Raw genomic sequence first — 23,415 nt, 5'->3', positions numbered from 1 at the left:
TTCTCATTAGAGAAGATTGGATGGTTGGGGCCTAGTACAATCTTTGGAAGCCTCCATTCTCCCCTGACTAGGTAGTCAACATGCCAGACACTGGTGTCGCCTATATTAGCGGTGGTCACAGTGACCTCAACACAACACAATGATCTGGAATTCTAAGTATCATAAATCGCCCAAACTGCTCTCCACACAGAGATTTATAATATCTAAGTATATAGAAATTCAACTTACATAGAGCTGAGCTCCTGTATCTAAGCTGACGTTATATAGGCATCCACCTTACATAGAGCTGAGCTGCTGTATCTAAGCTGCCATTATATAGACATCCACCTTACATAGAGCTGAGCTCCTGTATCTAAGCTGCCATTATATAGGCATCCACCTTACATAGAGCTGAGCTGCTGTATCTAAGCTGCCATTATATAGGCATCCACCTTACATAGAGCTGAGCTGCTGTATCTAAGCTGCCATAATATAGACATCCACCTTACAAAGAGCTGAAGTGCTGTATCTAAGCTGCCATTATATAGGCATCCACCTTACATAGAGCTGAGCTGCTGTATCTAAGCTGCCATTATATAGGCATCCTCCTTACATAGAGCTGAGCTGCTGTATCTAAGCTGCCATTATATAGGCATCCACCTTACATAGAGCTGAGCTGCTGTATCTAAGCTGCCATTATATAGACATCCACCTTCCATAGAGCTGAGCTGCTGTATCTAAGCTGCCATTATATAGGCATCCACCTTACATAGAGCTGAGCTGCTGTATCTAAGCTGCCATTATAGAGGCATCCACCTTACATAGAGCTGAGCTGCTGTATCTAAGCTGCCATTATATAGGCATCCACCTTACATAGAGCTGAGCTGCTGTATCTAAGCTGCAATTATATAGTCATCCACCTTACATAGAGCTGAGCTGCTGTATCTAAGCTGCCATTATATAGACATCAACCTTACATAGTGCTGAGCAGCTGTATCTAAGCTGCCATTATATAGGCATCCACCTTACATGGAGCTGAGCTGCTGTATCTAAGCTGACATTTTATAAACATCCACCTTACATAAAGCTGAGCTGCTGTATCTAAGCTGCCATTATATAGTCATCCACCTTACATAGAGCTGAGCTGCTGTATCTAAGCTGCCATTATATAGACATCCACCTTACATAGAGCTGAGCTGCTGTATCTAAGCTGCCATTATATAGACATCCACCTTACATAGAGCTGAGCTGCTGTATCTAAGCTGCCATTATATTGGCCTCCACCTTACATAGAGCTGAGCTGCTGTACCCAAGCTGCCATTATATTGGCACCCGCAGAGGTGTTATAGTAAATAATAAGGGGAATAAAAGAGCCTGGTAAGAGGAGGAGGAAGCTATTTCCTCTGATACTCTATACAGCAATGCTTCTACCATACGTTAAGTTAGAAGTTTTTCGCCTCTTTCTGTAGAATCTGGTATTTTGGTGACAAGGAGAAGTTACAGGATGACCTGGATGCCTCCTCCTCATGTGACGGATCATCCATCCTCCACACATTCCTGATCGGCTCCTGCATGGGACCACACAATGGGGTCCAGTGTTCTGGTGTCAGGGGGTCCAGGAGAGAGTGGCTGGTGCTCATGGGGTATCATGTATGAAATCTGTCCTCCATCGTGTTGGCGGTGTGACAGGACGGCTGACAACGCACGAAAAATCGGATTAGGATGGTTGTGGAGCGTGGACGTCACCGACTGCATCATCGTCATCAGAGACAGAGATCCTGGAGCATCATGGGAGTAACACAGCTCCAGCATCTCATAGGATCACCCCATATAGGACCTTACGAATCTATAGTTTTAGATAAGAATCTCTACCTATATAAGACAATCATGAACCATAGTGTGAAAATATTTGATAAAATTCTTATATGGAAATATCCCTTTAAATTATGGAGGTACCAGGACAGAGTATGACTGTACAGTGCTGCCCCCTACTGGTATTCAGTACTGTACACTGCAGTCAGCAGTCGAGCTTGGGACTATGTGTAATGAAGTGCTGCCCTCTGCTGGTCATGGCTCGGAATTGAAGCCCAACTCTGAAATAACTCAATAAAATAGGCTGTGTATTAGCAGACTGACTGTAATGGGGTCCATTCAAGTAGCACTAGGAGCCAGGGTCAAAGATATGTTATACTAGCTGGAGCATTATACAAGCTCTATAATCCTCATAGACTGTAAGCTCTTGTGTCCCCCCCTCATCCGCATAGACTGTAAGCTCTTGTGTCACCCCCTCATCCTCATAGACTGTAAGCGCTTGTGTCACCCCCTCATCCTCATAGACTGTAAGCTCTTGTGTCACCCCCTCATCCTCATAGACTGTAAGCTCTTGTGTCACCCCTCATCCTCATAGACTGTAAGCTCTTGTGTCACTCCCTCATCCGCATAGACTGTAAGCTCTTGTATCACCCTCTTCCTCATAGACTGTAAGCTCTTGTGTCACCCCTCATCCTCATAGACTGTAAGCTCTTGTGTCACCCCTCATCCTCATAGACTGTAAGCTCTTGTGTCACTCCCTCATCCGCATAGACTGTAAGCTCTTGTGTCCCCCCTCATCCTCATGGACTGTAAGCTCTTGTGTCACCCCCTCATCCTCATAGACTGTAAGCTCTTGTGTCTCCCCTCATCCTCATAGACTGTAAGCTCTTGTGTCCCCCCTCATCCTCATAGACTGTAAGCTCATGTGTCACCCTCTTCCTCATAGACTGTAAGCTCTTGTGTCACCCCTCATCCTCATAGACTGTAAGCTCTCGTGTCACCTCCTCATCCTCATAGACTGTAAGCTCTTGTGTCACCCCCTCATCCTCATAGACTGTAAGCTCTTGTGTCACCCCCTCATCCTCATAGACTGTAAGCGCTTGTGTCACCCCCTCATCCTCATAGACTGTAAGCTCTTGTGTCACCCCCTCATCCTCATAGACTAAGCTCTTGTGTCACCCCTCATCCTCATAGACTGTAAGCTCTTGTGTCACCCGCTCATCCTCATAGACTGTAAGCTCTTGTGTCACCCCCTCATCCTCATAGACTGTAAGCTCTTGTGTCACCCCCTCATCCTAATAGACTGTAAGCTCTTGTGTCACCCCCACATCCTCATAGACTGTAAGCGCTTGTGTCACCCCCTTATCCTCATAGACTGTAAGCTCTTGTGTCACCCCCTCATCCTCATAGACTGTAAGCCATAGCTCCCAACCGTCCCGATTTTGACGGGACTTTCCCGTTTTTCGTACCTCTGCCCCGCGTCACGGGCAGCTATGATATTGTCACGGATTCTCCCCCCAGGTCCCGCTGTGTCCCGCTGCTGTGTCCGCATAGTAAATACTTTGAAAGTCTGAACTCACAGTACAGAATGGCTTCTACAGACATCGGGAGGGAATCCTTTTCAGAGAAGTGTCGGCTTAGTGGAGAGAGCAGGGACCACGTCATCAGCTCAGATCTCTATCTGTCCATATATGGTCACTGCATCTCCTAGGGTTCCCCAGAGCAGACATCGGGCAGGGAATCCTTTTCAGAGAAGTGTCGGCTTAGTGGAGAGAGCAGGGACCACGTCATCAGCTCAGATCTCTATCTGTCCATATATGGTCTCCAGGTCTTCCCCAGACACAAGCTCTTTATATAATTAAATTACATAAAGTTTTGGCCAGGCTGAGATTCGAACCTGGGACCCTCTGCACCATAGACAGGAGCTTAACTAACTGAGCTATAAGCCCAGTGATAGAGAGCTGAGGATTTCTGGTAAGTAAGACATGTTATCAGCCAGTGTTACATTGTGACACAGACTAATGCACTGATATATAGAGAGGGATCTTCTCAGAGATTATTATTGTAATTATTGAGACTATTATTATTATTATTATTATTATAAATTTTATTATTATGGAGATGATTATTAATAATGGTAAAAATAATAATAATCATCTCAATAATAATAATAATAATAATAATAATAATAATAATAATAGTCTCAATAATTACAATAATCTGAGAAGATCCCTCCCTATATACCAAGGCAGTATATAGTTCTTAGTTACCAAAATTCTCCACTTGTTAATCACAGAGGTTATAGCTCAGTGGGTTGAGGCGCTGTGTTATTATTGTACATGGACACTGCAGGTTCTGGGTTCAAATCCCAATGAGGATAATATTTTTTTTTTTTTTTAAATTATGATTTTTATTATTTTTAATATGGCTAAAATTTGGGGCGTGGCCAGGGAGTGATTGGGGGTGTGGCTTAGGGGGTTCGCCGCGGCACGCTACGCGTGCCGCCATTTTGTCCCTCTTTCCTTTTCCCAAATGTTGGGAGGTATGTGTAAGCTCTTGTGTCACCCCCTCATCCTCATAGACTGTAAGCTCTTGTGTCGCCCCCCTCATCCGCATAGACTGTAAGCTCTTGTGTCACCCCCTCATCCTCATAGACTGTAAGCTCTTGTGTCGCCCCCCTCATCCGCATAGACTGTAAGCTCTTGTGTCAGCCCCTCATCCTCATAGACTGTAAGCTCTTGTGATCAGGGCTCTCACTCCTATTGTTCCATATGACTGTTATTATTCTGTAATGTAATATTATATTTGTATATGTCCCCTATGACTTGTTAAGTGCTATAGAATATGAATATAAATAAAGTTTATTACTACTGAGAAGGCGGCTTAGATACAGCAGCTCAGCTCTATGTTAGGCGGATGCCTAGACAATGGCAGTTTAGATACAGCAGCTCAGCTCTATTTAAGGTGGAGGCTTCTATAATGGCAGCTTAGATACAGCCGCTCAGCTCTATGTTAGGCGGATGCCTAGACAATGGCAGCTTAGATACAGCAGCTCAGCTCTATGTAAGGTGGAGGCTTCTATAATGGCAGCTTAGATACAGCAGCTCAGCTCTATGTAAGGCAGATGCCTATATAATGGCAGCTTACAGTGGGTAAGATGGTATTCAGTCCCCTTTAAAAAAAAAATTGTTTTATTGCAGCCAATTGGTAAGATTAAAAAAAAAGTTCTGTATTGCTCATTATTGTACACTTTTGCCCAATCGTAGGAGAAATATCTACATTTGTGGGGGGTTTTTATCTGTCAATTAAGATACATTTAAATCTCACATAGCCATAAGTATTCAGTATTAATTACAAAAGGCACACACTTGTCTATAAACGACATCACAGTGCATTCCAGAGCACATGAGAATCATGAGATCTAAGGAACTGCCCAAGGAGCTCAGAGACAGAATTGTGGCAAGATCTGTCCAAGGTTACAAAATATTTTCTGCAGCACTAAGAGCACAGTGGCCTCCATCATTTTTAAATGGAATATTTGGGAGGTCCCCCAACTCTTCCTAGAACTGGAGGTCCAGCCAAACTAAGCAATTGTGGGAGAAGAGCCTTGGCATGAGAGGTAAAAAAAAAAAAAAAAAAAAAAACACCTAGACCTCTGTGGCCGAGCACCAGAGATGCAGTAGGGAGATGGGAGTCGCCCATCACTGCAGCCTCCAGCAGTCGGGGCTTTATGGCAGAGTCTGGAAGCTTCTCAGACTATGAGAAATAAGATTCTATGGTCTGGTGAGATGAAGGTTGAACTTCTAAGCGGCATACGTGAAGAAAACCTAGGCGCTGCTGATCACCTGCCAAATATACAATCCCAACATCGACACCGGGGGGGGGGGGGGGGGGTTGCAGCATCAGGTTATTGATGCTTAGTTACATCAGCTCAGCTCTATGTAAGGTGGATGACTATATAATGGCAGCTTAGATACAGCAGCTCGGCTCTATGTATAGTGAATGTATATAATTGCAGCTTAGATACAGCAGCTCAGCTCTATGTATAGTGAATGTATATAATTGCAGCTTAGATACAGCAGCTCAGCTCTATGTAAGGTGGATACCTATATAATGGCAGCTTAGATACAGCAGCTCAGTTCTATGTATAGTGAATGTCTATAATGGCAGCTTACATACAGCAGCTCAGTTCTATGTAAGGGTGATGCCTATATAATGGCAGCTTAGATACAGCAGCTCAGCTCTATGTAAGGTGGATGCCTATATAACGGCAGCTTACATACAGCAGCTCAGCTCTATGTATGGTGGATGTCTATATAATGGCAGCTTAGATACAGCAGCTCAGTTCTATGTAAGGTGGATGTCTATATAATGGCAGCTTAGATACAGCAGCTCAGCTCTATGTAAGGTGGATGTCTATATAATGGCAGCTTAGATACGGCAGCTCAGTTCTATGTAAGGTGGATGTCTATATAATGGCAGCTTAGATACAGCAGCTCAGCTCTATGTAAGGTGGATGTCTATATAATGGCAGCTTAGATACAGCAGCTCAGCTCTATGTAAGGTGGATGTCTATATAATGACAGCTTAGATACAGCAGCTCAGCTCTATGTAAGGTGGATGTCTATATAATGGCAGCTTAGATACAGCAGCTCAGCTCTATGTAAGGTGGATGTTTATATAATGGCAGCTTAGATACAGCAGCTCAGTTCTATGTAAGGTGGATGTCTATATAATGGCAGCTTAGATACAGCAGCTCAGCTCTATGTAAGGTGGATGTCTATATAATGGCAGCTTAGATACGGCAGCTCAGTTCTATGTAAGGTGGATGTCTATATAATGGCAGCTTAGATACAGCAGCTCAGCTCTATGTAAGGTGGATGTCTATATAATGGCAGCTTAGATACAGCAGCTCAGCTCTATGTAAGGTGGATGTCTATATAATGGCAGCTTAGATACAGCAGCTCAGCTCTATGTAAGGTGGATGTTTATATAATGGCAGCTTAGATACAGCAGCTCGGCTCTATGTATAGTGAATGTATATAATTGCAGCTTAGATACAGCAGCTCAGCTCTATGTATAGTGAATGTATATAATTGCAGCTTAGATACAGCAGCTCAGCTCTATGTAAGGTGGATACCTATATAATGGCAGCTTAGATACAGCAGCTCAGTTCTATGTATAGTGAATGTCTATAATGGCAGCTTACATACAGCAGCTCAGTTCTATGTAAGGGTGATGCCTATATAATGGCAGCTTAGATACAGCAGCTCAGCTCTATGTAAGGTGGATGCCTATATAACGGCAGCTTACATACAGCAGCTCAGCTCTATGTATGGTGGATGTCTATATAATGGCAGCTTAGATACGGCAGCTCAGTTCTATGTAAGGTGGATGTCTATATAATGGCAGCTTAGATACAGCAGCTCAGCTCTATGTAAGGTGGATGTTTATATAATGGCAGCTTAGATACAGCAGCTCGGCTCTATGTATAGTGAATGTATATAATTGCAGCTTAGATACAGCAGCTCAGCTCTATGTATAGTGAATGTATATAATTGCAGCTTAGATACAGCAGCTCAGCTCTATGTAAGGTGGATACCTATATAATGGCAGCTTAGATACAGCAGCTCAGTTCTATGTATAGTGAATGTCTATAATGGCAGCTTACATACAGCAGCTCAGTTCTATGTAAGGGTGATGCCTATATAATGGCAGCTTAGATACAGCAGCTCAGCTCTATGTAAGGTGGATGCCTATATAACGGCAGCTTACATACAGCAGCTCAGCTCTATGTATGGTGGATGTCTATATAATGGCAGCTTAGATACAGCAGCTCAGCTCTATGTAAGGTGGATGTCTATATAATGGCAGCTTAGATACAGCAGCTCAGCTCTATGTAAGGTGGATGTCTATATAATGGCAGCTTAGATACAGCAGCTCAGCTCTATGTAAGGTGGATGTCTATATAATGGCAGCTTAGATACAGCAGCTCAGCTCTATGTAAGGTGGATGTTTATATAATGGCAGCTTAGATACAGCAGCTCAGTTCTATGTAAGGTGGATGTCTATATAATGGCAGCTTAGATACAGCAGCTCAGCTCTATGTAAGGTGGATGTCTATATAATGGCAGCTTAGATACGGCAGCTCAGTTCTATGTAAGGTGGATGTCTATATAATGGCAGCTTAGATACAGCAGCTCAGCTCTATGTAAGGTGGATGTCTATATAATGGCAGCTTAGATACAGCAGCTCAGCTCTATGTAAGGTGGATGTTTATATAATGGCAGCTTAGATACAGCAGCTCAGTTCTATGTAAGGTGGATGTCTATATAATGGCAGCTTAGATACAGCAGCTCAGTTCTATGTAAGGTGGATGACTATATAATGGCAGCTTAGATACAGCAGCGCACCTCTATGTAAGGTGGATGTTTATATAATGGCAGCTTAGATACAGCAGCTCAGTTCTATGTAAGGTGGATGTCTATATAATGGCAGCTTAGATACAGCAGCTCAGCTCTATGTAAGGTGGATGTCTATATAATGGCAGCTTAGATACGGCAGCTCAGTTCTATGTAAGGTGGATGTCTATATAATGGCAGCTTAGATACAGCAGCTCAGCTCTATGTAAGGTGGATGTCTATATAATGGCAGCTTAGATACAGCAGCTCAGCTCTATGTAAGGTGGATGTCTATATAATGGCAGCTTAGATACAGCAGCTCAGCTCTATGTAAGGTGGATGTTTATATAATGGCAGCTTAGATACAGCAGCTCAGTTCTATGTAAGGTGGATGTCTATATAATGGCAGCTTAGATACAGCAGCTCAGCTCTATGTAAGGTGGATGTCTATATAATGGCAGCTTAGATACGGCAGCTCAGTTCTATGTAAGGTGGATGTCTATATAATGGCAGCTTAGATACAGCAGCTCAGCTCTATGTAAGGTGGATGTCTATATAATGGCAGCTTAGATACAGCAGCTCAGCTCTATGTAAGGTGGATGTTTATATAATGGCAGCTTAGATACAGCAGCTCAGTTCTATGTAAGGTGGATGTCTATATAATGGCAGCTTAGATACAGCAGCTCAGTTCTATGTAAGGTGGATGACTATATAATGGCAGCTTAGATACAGCAGCGCACCTCTATGTAAGGTGGATGTTTATATAATGGCAGCTTAGATACAGCAGCTCAGTTCTATGTAAGGTGGATGTCTATATAATGGCAGCTTAGATACAGCAGCTCAGCTCTATGTAAGGTGGATGTCTATATAATGGCAGCTTAGATACGGCAGCTCAGTTCTATGTAAGGTGGATGTCTATATAATGGCAGCTTAGATACAGCAGCTCAGCTCTATGTAAGGTGGATGTTTATATAATGGCAGCTTAGATACAGCAGCTCAGTTCTATGTAAGGTGGATGTCTATATAATGGCAGCTTGGATACAGCAGCTCAGCTCTATGTAAATCGCCGTAAATAAGATGCAGCCGGACAAACAAAATTGCGAAAACAATTTTTTTTTTTACTTTTTATTAGAAGGAAGTTTTCTTCAAAAATGAAAAAAAAAAAGGCAAATGGTCGTACAAAGAGAAGACGAACAAGAACGGCGACAGGAGACGGGTAGTGGGCGTGCGAGCGGTATACACAGCGGCAGAAGCTCAGAACACACAAGAGCAAAAAAATATACAGAGGGATTTTATATTATAAGACACGGGATCATCGGCTTCTAACACCACGGGAAGCTCTGGATGAACTACAAGTGTCAGCAGGTTCCTGCTGTGTTCCCAAAGCTATAGAGGAGATAGAACTGGAACACTGAGAATTTACTGTAACACCAGGCCCCAAATTCTACACCGTATCCTAAACATTTGTAGCTGTGATGTCCGGTGTATACACTAGTGCAGTTTTTATAGGCGACAGGTCTTTCTTAGTAGCCGTTACAGGTTATGGCTAACCTTAGATACATTCATCCTTTTTTCCCCCACAGTTTCCGCCCACTTTTGCTCAAAATATAAGGAATAAATGAAATATTTCATGTTTATTACATATTGAAGGGGGAGCTCTGCACTTGCGTTTTGTGTGGCGTGGCTAACCGGGCCCCCAGATATAAATTACACCCCCCCGCTTTACCTATTGAATAAACAATGGGCGGGACACAGGACATTTCATTAAATTATACATTCAGTTTATAAAACAAGCAGATATTTTTTTTTTTTTTCTCTTCTTTTCAATGACGTATGACAGAATATAGAAAAAAAAAAAAAATGGCAGTCTCCAGACTCCTGGACGCTGGACTGTGTAATATCATCTGCCGGGCCCTTAAAGGGGTCCTCGGCAGTGATTTGTGTTAGATAATGTATTATAATCTGGCTCTACAGAACTATCAGATTACAGCTTCCAGTCAGGGTAAGTGATAAGGGAAGCTGTAATCTGATTGATTAGATAAATGGAGCAATTCTTGAAGAACAGAGAGAACTCCAAGGTATGTGGGTAGGATTAGAACGCTGAAACAATACTCTATTCACATATGGATGGTTGTTCCTGTATGGTGAATAAACGAACATAATGCCGCTCCATTCAATAGTATGGGATACTATGAGAACAATACTCTGCCATATCTGGCACTCTGGAGATACCGGAGCGCTGTGTGTGCTGTAGTTTCCATCACCCCCATAGTGGTAAAGGGTGTGGCAGTAGGTAAGCTCAACCTCCTGCTCTACCCATTGGCGTGAACAGTAGTCAGACCCATACGGATCAACTTGCAAACTTGATACAACCCCTGTCCAGTGTTCACAATAGCCTCATAAGCGGCCACAGAGCAAGATAAATTTTGGGTAAAGTGTTGTGGCGTGCTGCGATGGATGCAGCATTATAGCGGTATTATATACATAGCGCCATAGGGAGGTCCGCTCAATCCCCACATTACAGGGACTGTGCCCATAACCCTGAGTATTGCTTCCATCTAATCTACCTCCCCACCTCTAGCCAGTAACATCACAGCGTCCAGGATGTCAGCTCCGCCCACAGAACGATGACATCACCAAAAAAACAAAAACAGAGGCCTCTTCAAATTGGAAAATAAAAAACAGAAGACACGACTTCTTACAAGATGACACAATTTCTAAGATTTTTTTTTTCTCTTTTGTTATCAAAAATATATTGCGCAAGTCTAAATCGCTAGATCCGAGATTCATATTTACACGGTGGTAAAGCAAGCGTCACCAAAATACTTACAGAAATATGTACAAAAGAATAATTACCCCACAAATAGGACTGAAATATCGTAAAAGATTTTTTTTTTAAAAATGTACATTTTTTTAAAGAAATGCAGCGATAAATGAAGCTTTCCACGGAGCTACGAGGATAGAACGGGTGTCAGGAGGGAGGAGCCTGCGCTCCCGGCGTTGTCTTCTATGTACACGGGGCCGAGGGCTCAGGTCACTCTGCGATTCCCAACATCTGTAGTGGGGAGAGAAGAGACAGTTACAGGAGGGATCACACGACCCTGTGAGAGCAACATTCATGGACATTTTAGCCTTTGACTGTTCATAGGTAGGTTACATGTACTCGCGCACCTTGGGGGTGACAAGGGCAACAACTCAAGTCAAAACTTTTTTTTTTTTGTTTTATAAAAAATTATTTGCTTCAGGAGCCATCAACACAAAACAATGGACACCCATCTATTCTAATACAAGTTCATCAAATAAATCCAAATTTAAAAGGGGACCCCCCCCCCCCTCAATACCACTATTATGGTCTGTCTTTACAAACCCACAGAAAATACTGCAGAAGAGAACACAGGTTGTATCAGAGGGGGGTTGGGTTAAACCATCTGACAGGGAAAGAAGGAGGGGGTGCTCCTGCTGCAGCCAGTTGTCTTACACATGGAAACAAGATAAGGAGGAATGGCACAGTAGTGCATCAATAAACTTAGAGAAGTCAATATCCTTCCCATTGATGAGATTATTCTGTCGAGTATGTATGTATGTATGTATGCATGCATGCATGTATGTATGTATGTATGCATTTTTAATTACAGTACAGACCAAAGGTTTGGACACCTTCTCATTCAAATGTTCTGTATTTTCCCCCTGACTATACAAATTGTGGAGTCACACTGAAGGCATCAAAACTATAAATTATCACATGCGGAATTACGTACTTAGCAATAGAAGCCAAGAGTGTGCAAAGCAGTAATCAAAGCAAAAGGAACCGAGAATGTAAGACACATTTTCAGTCGGTTCACACATTTTGCTAAGTACCGTACATAATTCCAAATGTGATAATTCATAGTTTTGATGCCTTTAGTGAGAATCTACAATTTTTATAATCGGGGATATCTCTTTGAATGAGAAGGTGCGTCCAAACTTTTGGTCTATACTGTATGTATGTGTCCCATTTTTGTTATGATGCATTCCCTTTCTTGGGCCTCTCAAGCAACTTTTCTCTCATCTGTACATCCACCAGGAAGACGGGTCATTTTTCACTACTCCGGATGCTTGGAAAGAAACCACAATGACTTCCACTTCTCTCGTTAGATACGGTGCGCTGTTTTGTTAAACATCAGTCTTGTTTTATGGAGCACTACGCTTGTATTTCAGTCATTTATATGATGGTCTCTGGTAAAGTGCCCCTGATTTATCATGATGGTAGATTTCCTTTTATGAAGGAATCAAATGCATTTGTTTGAGAAAGCAGAGTCACTGTGCCTTGATATGAGGCTATGAGAATCTTATAGTAATTAGCTTCATTTTTAAAGTTTATTTTTAAAAGGAAGAGGCAATAGATAACAAGACACAAAGGTGCAAAAGGAGGGGGAGGGTTAACTCTGGGGGTGAATCTCCATTTAGTGTAGACTGAAAGATGAGATTTTTATCTTTAATTAGGCACCAGCAGTAAGTTTTTAGTTGCTACAGAACTGAAGATAGGCGTGACTTAATTCACCCTCCCCTTGCAGCCTCTAAACTTATTTCAGGCAAAATATGACTCGTCTGCACATCACTTGTCCTTCGTTTACTAAAAAAAAAAAAAAAAAAAAAAAAAAACACTCCTCCGAAGTCTGATGAAGGAATTCTAGCAAGGACAATTCATCCCACTGGTAGTTTAATGGAGTAAAATCTGGTAACAAAATCCCTTTAATCTCCCCCTGCACAATTGGCTATCTGGCTCCGGTAAGATTTATGGATCACCCCTCTCCTAGCAGTATCCATGTCGGTGATCCCCCTAGACTATGGCCGCTTCAATGTCACCACAGTACGACAAGGGCTACACAGTAATCGCATGTTTGCTTGTCTACACTGACCCTATATATGTAAGAGTACTGACCTTGCCGGACCCTTGGACTGTCCCAGCCAAAATCTCTGTGTAGCCCTAGACATTACACAAAGGCTTTCCATGCAACGCAGGAGGGAATATTGGGGTTAAACCGGTGCGGACACTCACCAAGTTAATGGCTGCTTTGCCGCTGGACCTTAGGTCCAACACTTTGGGTCTCCTCTTCTGGGTTGGGGCGTTTGCCAGAAGACACCACTGAGTTCATACTGTTCCTTGCTGTGGGCAAAGGGTAGATAGGACAATGCTAAAAACACATGGGCACAAACTAGAGACCCCCCCCCTACACCTAGGTCTATTACACATCTATACACTGTCCTCAGGATAAGACAGGATCGGCCAAGCACTTCCAGGAAAAAGGGGGCCTCATCTTGTGCACTAGTCACATCCTACATGCTGACAACTGACGCCATCTCTGCCCTTAACCCATGGGAATCACTTACTCAGACCAAGGAGCACTAGGAGATGGGGCAGCGATGGCAGGACACTCCCTTCCTAGTATAGGAACTGGTGGGGGGTCCAGTCAATAACTGGGAGCAGCTGCCCTGTATGGAGACTAGGAGGGAAAACTAAATTGGATGTTCCCCTACAAGCTATGCAGCGATGGGGGTGGTCAACTTTAAAGGGTACAAGATTTTACCCCATTAAACCCCCACCCCCCTCAAGTTGGGGGATGCCCTTTCTAGAATTCCCTTTCAGGTCAAATCTGACCTGTTCATAAAGTGCATTTATTCTTAAATAGGTAAAAGTGGATTAGAAGTGGGATTTGCCTGAGATGAGTCAAGTTTAGAGGCTACAGGGGGGGGGGGGGTCATATCAGACGCTCTTATCTTTACCACCTAGAAACTCATCACTCAGATCACCTCAGGTTGTGGTGCTGCGGTCTACAGAACCAGAGATGCAAGGATTTTTATCTTCAGCTCACATTTCCAACAGTGCCTTGACCTGCCTGTATCTCCGGTTCTGTAGACCATAGAACAAAGCCTGGTGCAGTCTAAAAGAGGCCATTCTTATCTTTAACATGACACCATGTTTCTAAGAGCTGAAGAAAGGAATGCCTGAAATGAAGCTCCCCCCTCCAGCCTATAGTCTACTTGGCTCATTTTCACAAGACTGTGGGGGAATTTTTTATTTTTTAAAAATGGGTAAAACAGGAGATTTCACAAGAGGGAATTCTAAAAAGAGGACATTTCATTCCCTACCTGATGGAGCTGCTAGTTTAACGGGGTAAAATCTGGTTCAGTATAAAGTGACTTTACAAGTTGGGAAGTCTCTTAATATCCGCACGAGAGAATATAGATCCCTCCTCTGACAATATCTTTGAGTGTCCTCTTGTCGAGTGGGGAAAACAAACGCTTGAAATTGGACAAGGTGTGAATGTGACCGAGCAGCGATGACTGGCCAGAGAATATCTAACTATGGTAACAGAAGACGGACAAGCCTTGGATTAGGCACATTACAGATACAAAACCTGTGATGCCCCTCTGTAGTGCAGGGCTTGTGCGCATTATGGGAAATTGCCAAAACCTCAACATTCCTCAAAAGGATGGGGGAAGGGGTCTGCTCACTGTAGACTTTGGACACTTGTGGATTCCTGAGGTCCCCGGTCACTTATAGGAGACGGAATAAGGTGGTAGCTGTTAAGTTCAAAGGAGACACAGGGACCCCTAATTACTAGGGGTCCTGAGCCTCAGACATTCCCAATCAGTGGGAAAAGCATACAAGCCAGACTAGACATGCGCTAGCAAACCAAATTGACTATACCTTATCCACAGAATTGGGAGGGGGGGGTAACTTGCTGATCAGCAGGGGTCTTGTCCGCTGGGCACGGTGTGTACACTGCTGTTACATTGACCATTTAAAAGGGATCTTCTAAATACTTTCAGTGCCCGGGTATCTCAGTCAGTCCTATAGAGAATGGATGGAGCAGCCTGGTGCACGCTGCTTAGGAGGAAGTGACCCTGTTTATGGAATAATAGGGGGGTCCCAGTGGTCAAATCCCTAGGGAATACTTTTGAAACTTGGGCCTCTCTCTTTAAATAGCCAGAAGAGTAACCCATTTTGTCAGGAGCCATGAGAGGCCTGTGTGTAGCTGTAATTACCTTGTATTAGGTAGGACTGCTGGCTGTCCCCGTGGTTGTAATGTAGGATGCTGCTCCCCTGCCAGTAACCTACAAAAGACAAAATCCAATTAATTGCTAATTAAAAACACTTTGTGCCCGTCAGTTCTTCTCCATAAAAGAGCCAAAATTGGTCAATTTCAAAACGGTGCCATCACGTGACTATCATCGGCCTCCTCACAATACAACAAACCCCAGTAATACCCAGGGTGGGGGACTACTCCTGTGTATAAATGGAGCAGCGCTTTGTTTCGGCTGCTGTTGAAGTGGTGCTATAAGTGCAGATCTAATATCAGATGAAAGCCGAGAGCTCCATAATCACAGAGAGTCCCAGCCGATCCCCAAGTCACCACCTTGTGGGTCTAGTTACATAAATACCACATAATACAATAAATCTAAAATATACATGGATTTAGGTAACATTTTTTTTCCACCACCTGCTGTTATAAGTCTGACAATCGGGGAGTGGGTCGGTCAAAGCTGGAGCCAGAGGGTCCAATGTCCCCAAAGCATTCACAGTGGACACCTAAACACAACCCTGTATCAAACTGGTCCCCGATCATTCTTCTGTCGACAGATATTTTAAGAATAACTTTGTGCTATCTTTTAAGTGCTTGATTGGGCTGGTTCTGAAGCCGCAGCGTCCTCCGCTTGTCTGAACAGCATCTTAGGGCTCATGCACACGACCGTCCCCCGTAGACAGCTATGGCACATGGGCTTGGTACGGTGAGCGCAACAACCGCTCACCGTTCCGAGCCGTAGCCGCAAAAAGATAGGGCCTGCTCTATCTTTGACCGTATCAACGGCCATGCTGCTACCATTTTCTATGGAGAGGAGTGGGTGCTCACCAGCTCCTCCGTGCCGACGTATCCCCACTGGGCATATGTTCGTGTGCTTAAGCCCTTACTCATCTCCACTTGTTATAAGAGAGCAGATGAAGACGATGCAACTTCAAAACAGCCAACCCTCAACACCGCTTTATTCTGTCATGACTACCAAAAAAAGCAGCAGATAGTTCTCATTACCTTGAATGCCGCCAGCACCCGAATGACTCTCCCCCTGGTTATTAGAATTGCTGGCAGAGTTGCCTTCGCCGCCCCCAATCTGAGGTCCTGTGAGAGAGAATGGGGTTAGAACACAACTCACTGGTGTACACCATAGCATGTCCACCGTGTCCAATTACATGGCCCTTTACCTCCGTTGTTGCTGCAGCCCGGCATGCTGTCGCCCGGAGAATAACTCATTAGCCCGCCGTTTCCATTCCCATTTGGATTTGAAGGCACGGATGCAAGAAGCCCTAGGAAGGGAAAAAAAAGTTCACAATATTGGAACAATAAGTAGAAAACTACAGCAACAAAAGGCAGCATGTCGGACGTGCACCGGATGTGGTAGGTACCACCTATATCCTCCTTACCAAGTCCTCTGTATCGGGAAAGCTGCTGGTAAATCTGTTTCATCCGCTCAATGTTCAGGCGACTGGCCTCTGCATGATTCACCATGGGTTTGGGGTAATTCACCCCGATAATACACTTTGCCACCTTCTGCACCCCCTCCGGAGCGTTCCAAGGGTCGTAAATGTACTTTGGTGGGAAACCCTTCAGGATTGGTAAATAGCGCCTTTAAGAGAGAAGAACACATACATGTTACCACGGTCTGTACTGGTCCGCCAGCTCCCGATCCCTGCAGGCACCAACATAACACTAAATTTACCGGATGTAATCCCCGTTGGGGTCTGTTCTCCTTCCGAATCCGACGGGGCAGTAACAGTGGAAAAATTGCTGGAAAAAGGAGCTGCACGACAGCCACATCCAACTCCCGGCGTTGACGCTCCAGTCTGCGTCCAGCAGCAGCTCCTCGAAGACCTGAGCGGAAAAACACACAACGTGAGTCATCGGTGCCGAGAGACTGTAATAACCGAGCAAACATTGTCTGCCAGGATTACATAAGAGGCCGGTTCTGCAGGTTGGCCTACATGGCACAGACCGACACAATCCTATTAACAATAGTCCAGTGTTGTTACTTTACTGTTGTACAATGTACGTGGGCACCGTGTCCCCATTACTTACTGTGCGGGGGCACAATGATCATGGGTGGGGGTACATTGTGTCAAGATGACAGTCTTGTGCCAAATTACAGAAAATATAGGTCTTGCAACTTAGGACCCCACCATCATGAGAACGGGGGTCCTACTCCTCCAATGAGTGGGACCAGGAGGTCGCACATGTGACCTGCTGCTCCAATACTATGGGAATGTCGGAAGAGCAAAGTGCTTTAGTATCTCAGACTATCCTATAGTAATAAAAGGAACATCAGGACGCAGGCTTGAGCCGCTTCTTCCTTCAATTAATGATTGGCAGTGGTCCATTCTGGTGATCATGGTGTTCCCAGCAGCCGGACCCTCACTGATCAGCTTGTCATCTACTATCCTGTACATAGGGGAGAACTTTAATCGTCGTACACACTATGTCCACCTATGGGTTGTGCCTGGCGTTGTAGCTCAGCCCCGATGAAATTTATTCCACTGCATTACCATAGCCCTCCTGTAGATAACAATCTTACCCCTTTGGAAGGAGGGAATAGTGCACTACAGCGCATCCTCAACCTGCACTGCAGGACTTGCAAACCCTCTTGATAATCATGGTTTTTGGGGGGTCTCCAACATTGGACCACAGGATGTCACCTTTCGCCAATTGACAAACCACAGGCAATAATGAGGAATATTTGTGTGGCCCCTTTATTAGTAGGAATAACGCGGTGTCGCATATAGTGGCGGTGCCCGGTACTGCATGTCGCTGAATCGCATTCGCTTACATAGGACTAAGCTGCAATACTAGATACCATGATGGCGCTATACCCATTGTATAAAAGAGGCCACAGGCAAACACGAGATCCGCTATTCCAGGAACACTGGACTATTGGCTAGATTTGGTACATAAGCATCACAAGTGGTCGAGTGTCCCTAGTATGGATACGTATGGCGTATCATCAGCATGTAGGTCGCTCTATACGTCACGAACCATCCGGGTGCTTAGGTTTGACACCTTGTAAGTATAGAAATACGTGGGAAGCTGCTAATCCTGTAAAGAATATTGAATTCCGTGACGACCTGAGGTTTCTAATTTAAAACCAACCACAAATAAATCTTTATCTTTGGACGGGTCCATTACATGTGACGATCTTTGAAAAAAAAAAGATGAAATCCACCCGTCCAGTCACAAACAACCTATAAATACACCCTGCGCCCTGCGTGACAGAAGTCGGCCGCAACGATGCCGAGACCCAGTTGGCTTCTTCGTAAGCAAAACGTAATCATGTTTTTCCTCTGAGCGGACATGATCTCCGGGTTTCTAGGTTACTCCCGGGCGGCTACGCTCAATAGAGGGAGGTATCCAGGTCACGGCATACTTAAGAGACGCATCCTTATCAGTACACAGCCCCAGCCTCTGCACATATTTATGGAAAGTCTGGGATCCAATGTAAGCGCTGACCTTTCAGTACATTGCGTCGGTCCGGATGAAACGGGGGCGTAAATGTCGTCATTTACACCGCCTACAACGACAGCATTGCTACTACATGCTATAACTCGAGAAACTCTTAAGCCCCCCCTTGTGGTGGCTGCAGGCAGTCAGAATTGGTGGCTCACTATTGGGGGCTACAAGATTCTAGGTCATATCCTGTCCACAGAACAATTGGAGGCCCATTCCCCATAACGAGCCACCTCTATTCATTACTACTCTATAGGACATCACTTGGCCATCTACAACAGTCGTATAGAGTGGAGCTGCATGGTAGGAATAGAGACCCTGGACCTCGTGATCAATGGTCGATCACTCATCGACAAGTAAAATCAACAAGTAAAATCAGCAAAAGGAATAACCAAAATATTTTCTGCAAAACCCGCAAGGGCTAGCCATCAGCAAGGACCTACCTTCATTCCTTCCTCCCAGCTTATCCACAGATCTCCTCTAGTGAGGAAGCAGGCCACAGCGTGTCGGGCCAGGTGATGGATCCAACCTTCCTGTCGTAGTTGGGTCATGATGGCGTCGATCCAAGGAAAGCCAGTCCGTCCCTCGGCCCATTTCGCCAGCGCCTCTGGGTTCCGATCCCAGGGAATCTGGACACATATGGGATTGCCTTCCATCTTGTCGAAGCGAGGATTATTTGTGGCCGCGGTGTAGAAGAACTCTCGCCACAGGAGCTGCCCGTAGAGGGAAAGAGGGGGCGAACTGTTCTTCTTTACCTAATAAAGGGGTGTTGAAAAGGTAAACTGAAGCTACAATAATAACATTAAATATCCTAAATTTACACTCTAGAAAAACAGACAAATGAGGCAGGAGAAGTGCGGCCACGTTGGCCGAACTCTTACCTCTACCATCGCCACCTCATATAGGACTTACCTTTTTGTACAGATCTGTTAATTTGAAGTAGAAGAGACGACAGGAGAGACATCCGAATCGGAGGTAAGGGCTGAGTCCTGTGGTACTTGCCAGGAGGGAATTGGCGTTCATACGAGGCCTTTCGAAGTTTGCCACCCATGCCTAAGAAAAAGACCAAAATTTTCACTACAAAGCCGCATACACGAGTCCAAAATAAACCCCTAGACGACCCCTTTAATGCCAAAAGGTGACAATGTAGAAGATGCTGATGGGGAAGACATGAGAACCGACACTGCACAGTAACCTAGAACATGTCCCGTTTCCCATAGTGTCTTGCTGAGCCTCCAGTGTGCGCTGTATACAAATCAATAGCCTACATATAATCTTTTATCTGATCACTGTCAAAAATGAGAAGAGATTAGCATTAAATAATCCCCACCCCAGCATGCGCTCGCCTTAATGAGGAAGTATTGGTGTCAAGGTGCACTACATCCACCCCCAACCATTAGCTTGTTCTCTATCCTGCTGAATAACTTACACTACCATCCCCACTATCCACATCTTACTATATGGTGTATCTGCAGAGATTCCCAAAATGTTTGAGTGGCTGCCAAAAAAAGTGGCCAGGCCAGGCCAATCTACTGTGAATCCACACAAACATCCGGGAGGGGTACTGCAGTGTCCTTTACATAGGTGAAACTGGTGGCGACTACACTAGAGTTTTTGGAGCTGCGGAGAGAAGAGAGTACAACCTGTTACTTTTTACAACCCATTATTACCAGACATCTCTTTAATGACTGCCCTATCAGGCTTTTAATGCGACTGGTCGGGATAGTTCTAGCACCGGTTTTCTACACCGGAGCATCGCAACAGCTTTGCGGGACATTGTGTCCTGTAGGAGCCTGGACCTGACCCCGTTATCACAGCCCTGCCCAGGCGCCAACACCCAGGATTAGAACAGCTCCAATCCCAAGTATTTAACCTCTTAGACGCTGAGATCAAACACGGCCAAGTTTCTGCAAATGGTCACATTTTGGAGACCTGAAAATGCAATTGCAGGGTGCCCATGACGGCAAGTGCCAGCCTGAGGCCTTCTTAGCTCATGCACAGTTATGTTGATTAAAAAAAAAAAAAAAATTGCAAAAGTTATGGCTCATAGAAGGCAACGATGATCCTCAGTTCCTCATTGTCCAAAAGCAACCTCGGGAGGGTGTGTGTTTTAACTATACTGTACAGAAAGGGTTAATAAAAGTTCATCAGTAGGAGATATGAAACCCCAAATTGTCAGTAAAATGTGAAAGTTACAGTCTATAGAAGAAATCTGAGGAGGGGGTGGGGGGGGGGGCGCGACAACACCTGAAAAATAGCCTGTTCATTAAGATTGAAAACATTGGTTGATGTGAGGGTGCGGTCACACGTTGCAGTTAAAACTGCATCGCAATCAGCTTTGAGGTGGATTTAGGTGCAGTTTTGTCAATTGAACAGGTGAAAGACATGAACTGAACAGGTGAATTTTATTTTGAAGGAGAAACCTGCTCCACAAATGTCATTCACCCGTTCAGTTCATGTCTCACCTGTTCAATTGACAAAACTGCACCTAAAACCACCTTAAAGCTGATTGCGATGAAGTTTTAACTGCAACGTGTGAACGCACCCTCAGGGTGATGCCACACCGCGTTTTTGGTCCACTTGAAAACGCATCCGTTTTTGACCGTTTACCATGCGTTTGGCTGCTTACAGCCCAATCTATTAAGATAATTAGGAAAAAAGGACAAAAACAGATGCGTTTTTAAACGGACTGAAATCACATGCTTAAAGCGGACTAAAAACGCCATGTGTGCCATCACCCTAAGGGCGCGTTCACGTGCAGCATCCGCGATCAAACGTTGAGGTAACATTGCGTTTCTATGGCATTTAGTAAACGCATGGTTACATCAACAAGTTTTCGTAGGAGGAGCCTTTGTATTGCGTTTCAAAGCGTAACACAAGCGGCACGTGTGAACACGGCGGCTCTTTGTGAATACATCAAGTTTTATTTACCTTTCTTTCCAAATGCCTTTCCAGACGTGTCAGCGCCTCGGTCTCTCCTCCGGGCCACACGGCCGATGGTAACCCCTCCGTGTCGAAACCTAAACAGACGACCACAACACAGGACGTCAGCCCCTCCTCTCGGTGAAGCCGCCAACATCACACACACAACATACAACATTGTGCATTCTTAGCAAGATATACATTTAATTTATAGATTTTTTTTTTGTAAACCACAAGAAAAAAAATAAATAAAAGTCGGTAAAAACTGCTATGGATTCTGGATCATTTGACAATACTTTAACTCCTTGGAGCTAGCAGTCGAGGCAATTCCATTTCCGGCAAAGGGACACGCGCCGACAAAATCTGACTCCTGGTATGAAAGGATTAGAATTTAGAGCAGGTTGGTGTGAATTGGTCTTTGTGGTTATAAAGATTTATATGTAAATAATATGGTCTTAAAAAAAAAATTTAAATACCAAAGAACAAAACTAAAATGGAAACTAAAAAGTGCAAGAACAGGACAGACACAGCACATAACTAAAACATCAAGATTTAACTCTATTCAGGACTTTCCATCGTCTTTACTGCCCTCCCCACCCATTACCATTTATATCGGGGGCCTGGTTACCCATCGTAAAAACCACAAGTCATGTAAGGGATTTCTAAAATTTTAACCGATTAACGGGATGTTCCGTAATATTTCTACAACTAACTTTCAATAGTTAAAATGTAGCCCCACAGCTTGTGCATTTGTCATAAATACATGATAGATGCCGCCTCTAGGGATGGGATATGCACCTATGTCAGGAACGAGGGTCCAATGACCTGTCCTCCTGCAGCCGGGCTGAATAGATACTTTGCTGTGCATGCACGACCATCTCCATTCAGGTCCATTTTCTGCGCTCCTATGGACCAGATTATAAAGTGCCCGCACATGCAATGCAAACTCGCCTTTTACCCAGTTCTGAGAAGCGGGTCAGTGCATTCTCCATTCTCAAAGCAGGTCCAAGAAGAGGAGGAGCTCCCACATAGCTTAAAGGGGCTTTCCCACGAACCACGTTGGACTCCATCCACAGTATCGTACTCAGTAATTTCCATAGAGATGAGCGGGGCAGCCCGGACAAGCGCAACAGTCTGCTCCAGTCATCTTGGAGTGTGACGGGGGTACCATCAGAATCCCGTTCGAGATCCGTGGGTTTCCCCATCAATGAGACCCCCACCGATCAGCAAGTCTGCCCCTATCCTGTGGATAGTGGCCAACTTGCTTTTAGGGAAAACCCCTTTAGGAATGGGGGTCCACCAACCAGCTTCTTAGGTGAAAGGAGATCTGAAAATGGAGGGTGCGCATGCAGCAATTTCCCTGGGACACAGGATACAGGTCCCAGGGACAAGACCAGCATCCACCGTATATTTAGTGCGCTTTCACATAATTTCGGCCTTCAAACTTGTCTAAGAAAGCTCATCGTAGCCATACAGATGTAGCAGTGCACGGCCTGTGTGATTGAACACAAGAGGTTCATGCACTTATATTGTGCCCTTATGGGGTTCAGCCTTGCTACACATGTATTTCATCAAAGTCTTTGCTCCTATTACCTCCAGTTGCCCCTCTGTCCCAGTCCCAGCAGTCCTGAATAGGGTTAAGATGAGATTGGATAGTCACATCTTGGGTCATAGTAGGAGTCCAGGAGATCTGGTATTTTGCTTTGTTTGGTAGAGAACACAAGACAAGTTATATAACAAACAAAAGCTTGAGATGTCTTCACTGTTCT

General features: G+C 44.5%; 1 protein-coding gene across 2 annotated transcripts in view; it reads right to left on the bottom strand.

Annotated features, from left to right (window-relative positions):
* Positions 1-10,039: 10,039 nt before the first annotated feature.
* The window catches only part of CRY1 (cryptochrome circadian regulator 1), a 32,079-nt gene continuing 18,703 nt past the window's right edge, over positions 10,040-23,415 (bottom strand). Inside the window, exons 5-14 of one of the 2 annotated variants that reach the window (XM_072145441.1) lie at positions 21,656-21,744; positions 19,637-19,777; positions 19,168-19,479; positions 16,950-17,101; positions 16,654-16,856; positions 16,435-16,536; positions 16,265-16,351; positions 15,222-15,290; positions 13,231-13,338; positions 10,040-11,247 (exon numbers count right to left, since the gene is read on the bottom strand). In XM_072145441.1, coding sequence (XP_072001542.1) covers positions 13,235-13,338; positions 15,222-15,290; positions 16,265-16,351; positions 16,435-16,536; positions 16,654-16,856; positions 16,950-17,101; positions 19,168-19,479; positions 19,637-19,777; positions 21,656-21,744 — 1,259 coding nt within the window. In that variant the 3' untranslated portion in view covers positions 10,040-11,247; positions 13,231-13,234. The remainder of the gene's footprint in view (positions 11,248-13,230; positions 13,339-15,221; positions 15,291-16,264; positions 16,352-16,434; positions 16,537-16,653; positions 16,857-16,949; positions 17,102-19,167; positions 19,480-19,636; positions 19,778-21,655; positions 21,745-23,415) is intronic. The other variant, XM_072145442.1, reaches the window with a different exon arrangement.

This window comes from Engystomops pustulosus, chromosome 4 (assembly GCF_040894005.1).
Source record: "Engystomops pustulosus chromosome 4, aEngPut4.maternal, whole genome shotgun sequence".
Lineage (NCBI taxonomy): Eukaryota > Metazoa > Chordata > Amphibia > Anura > Leptodactylidae > Engystomops > Engystomops pustulosus.
This window is presented reverse-complemented; position numbering and strand designations above follow the sequence as displayed.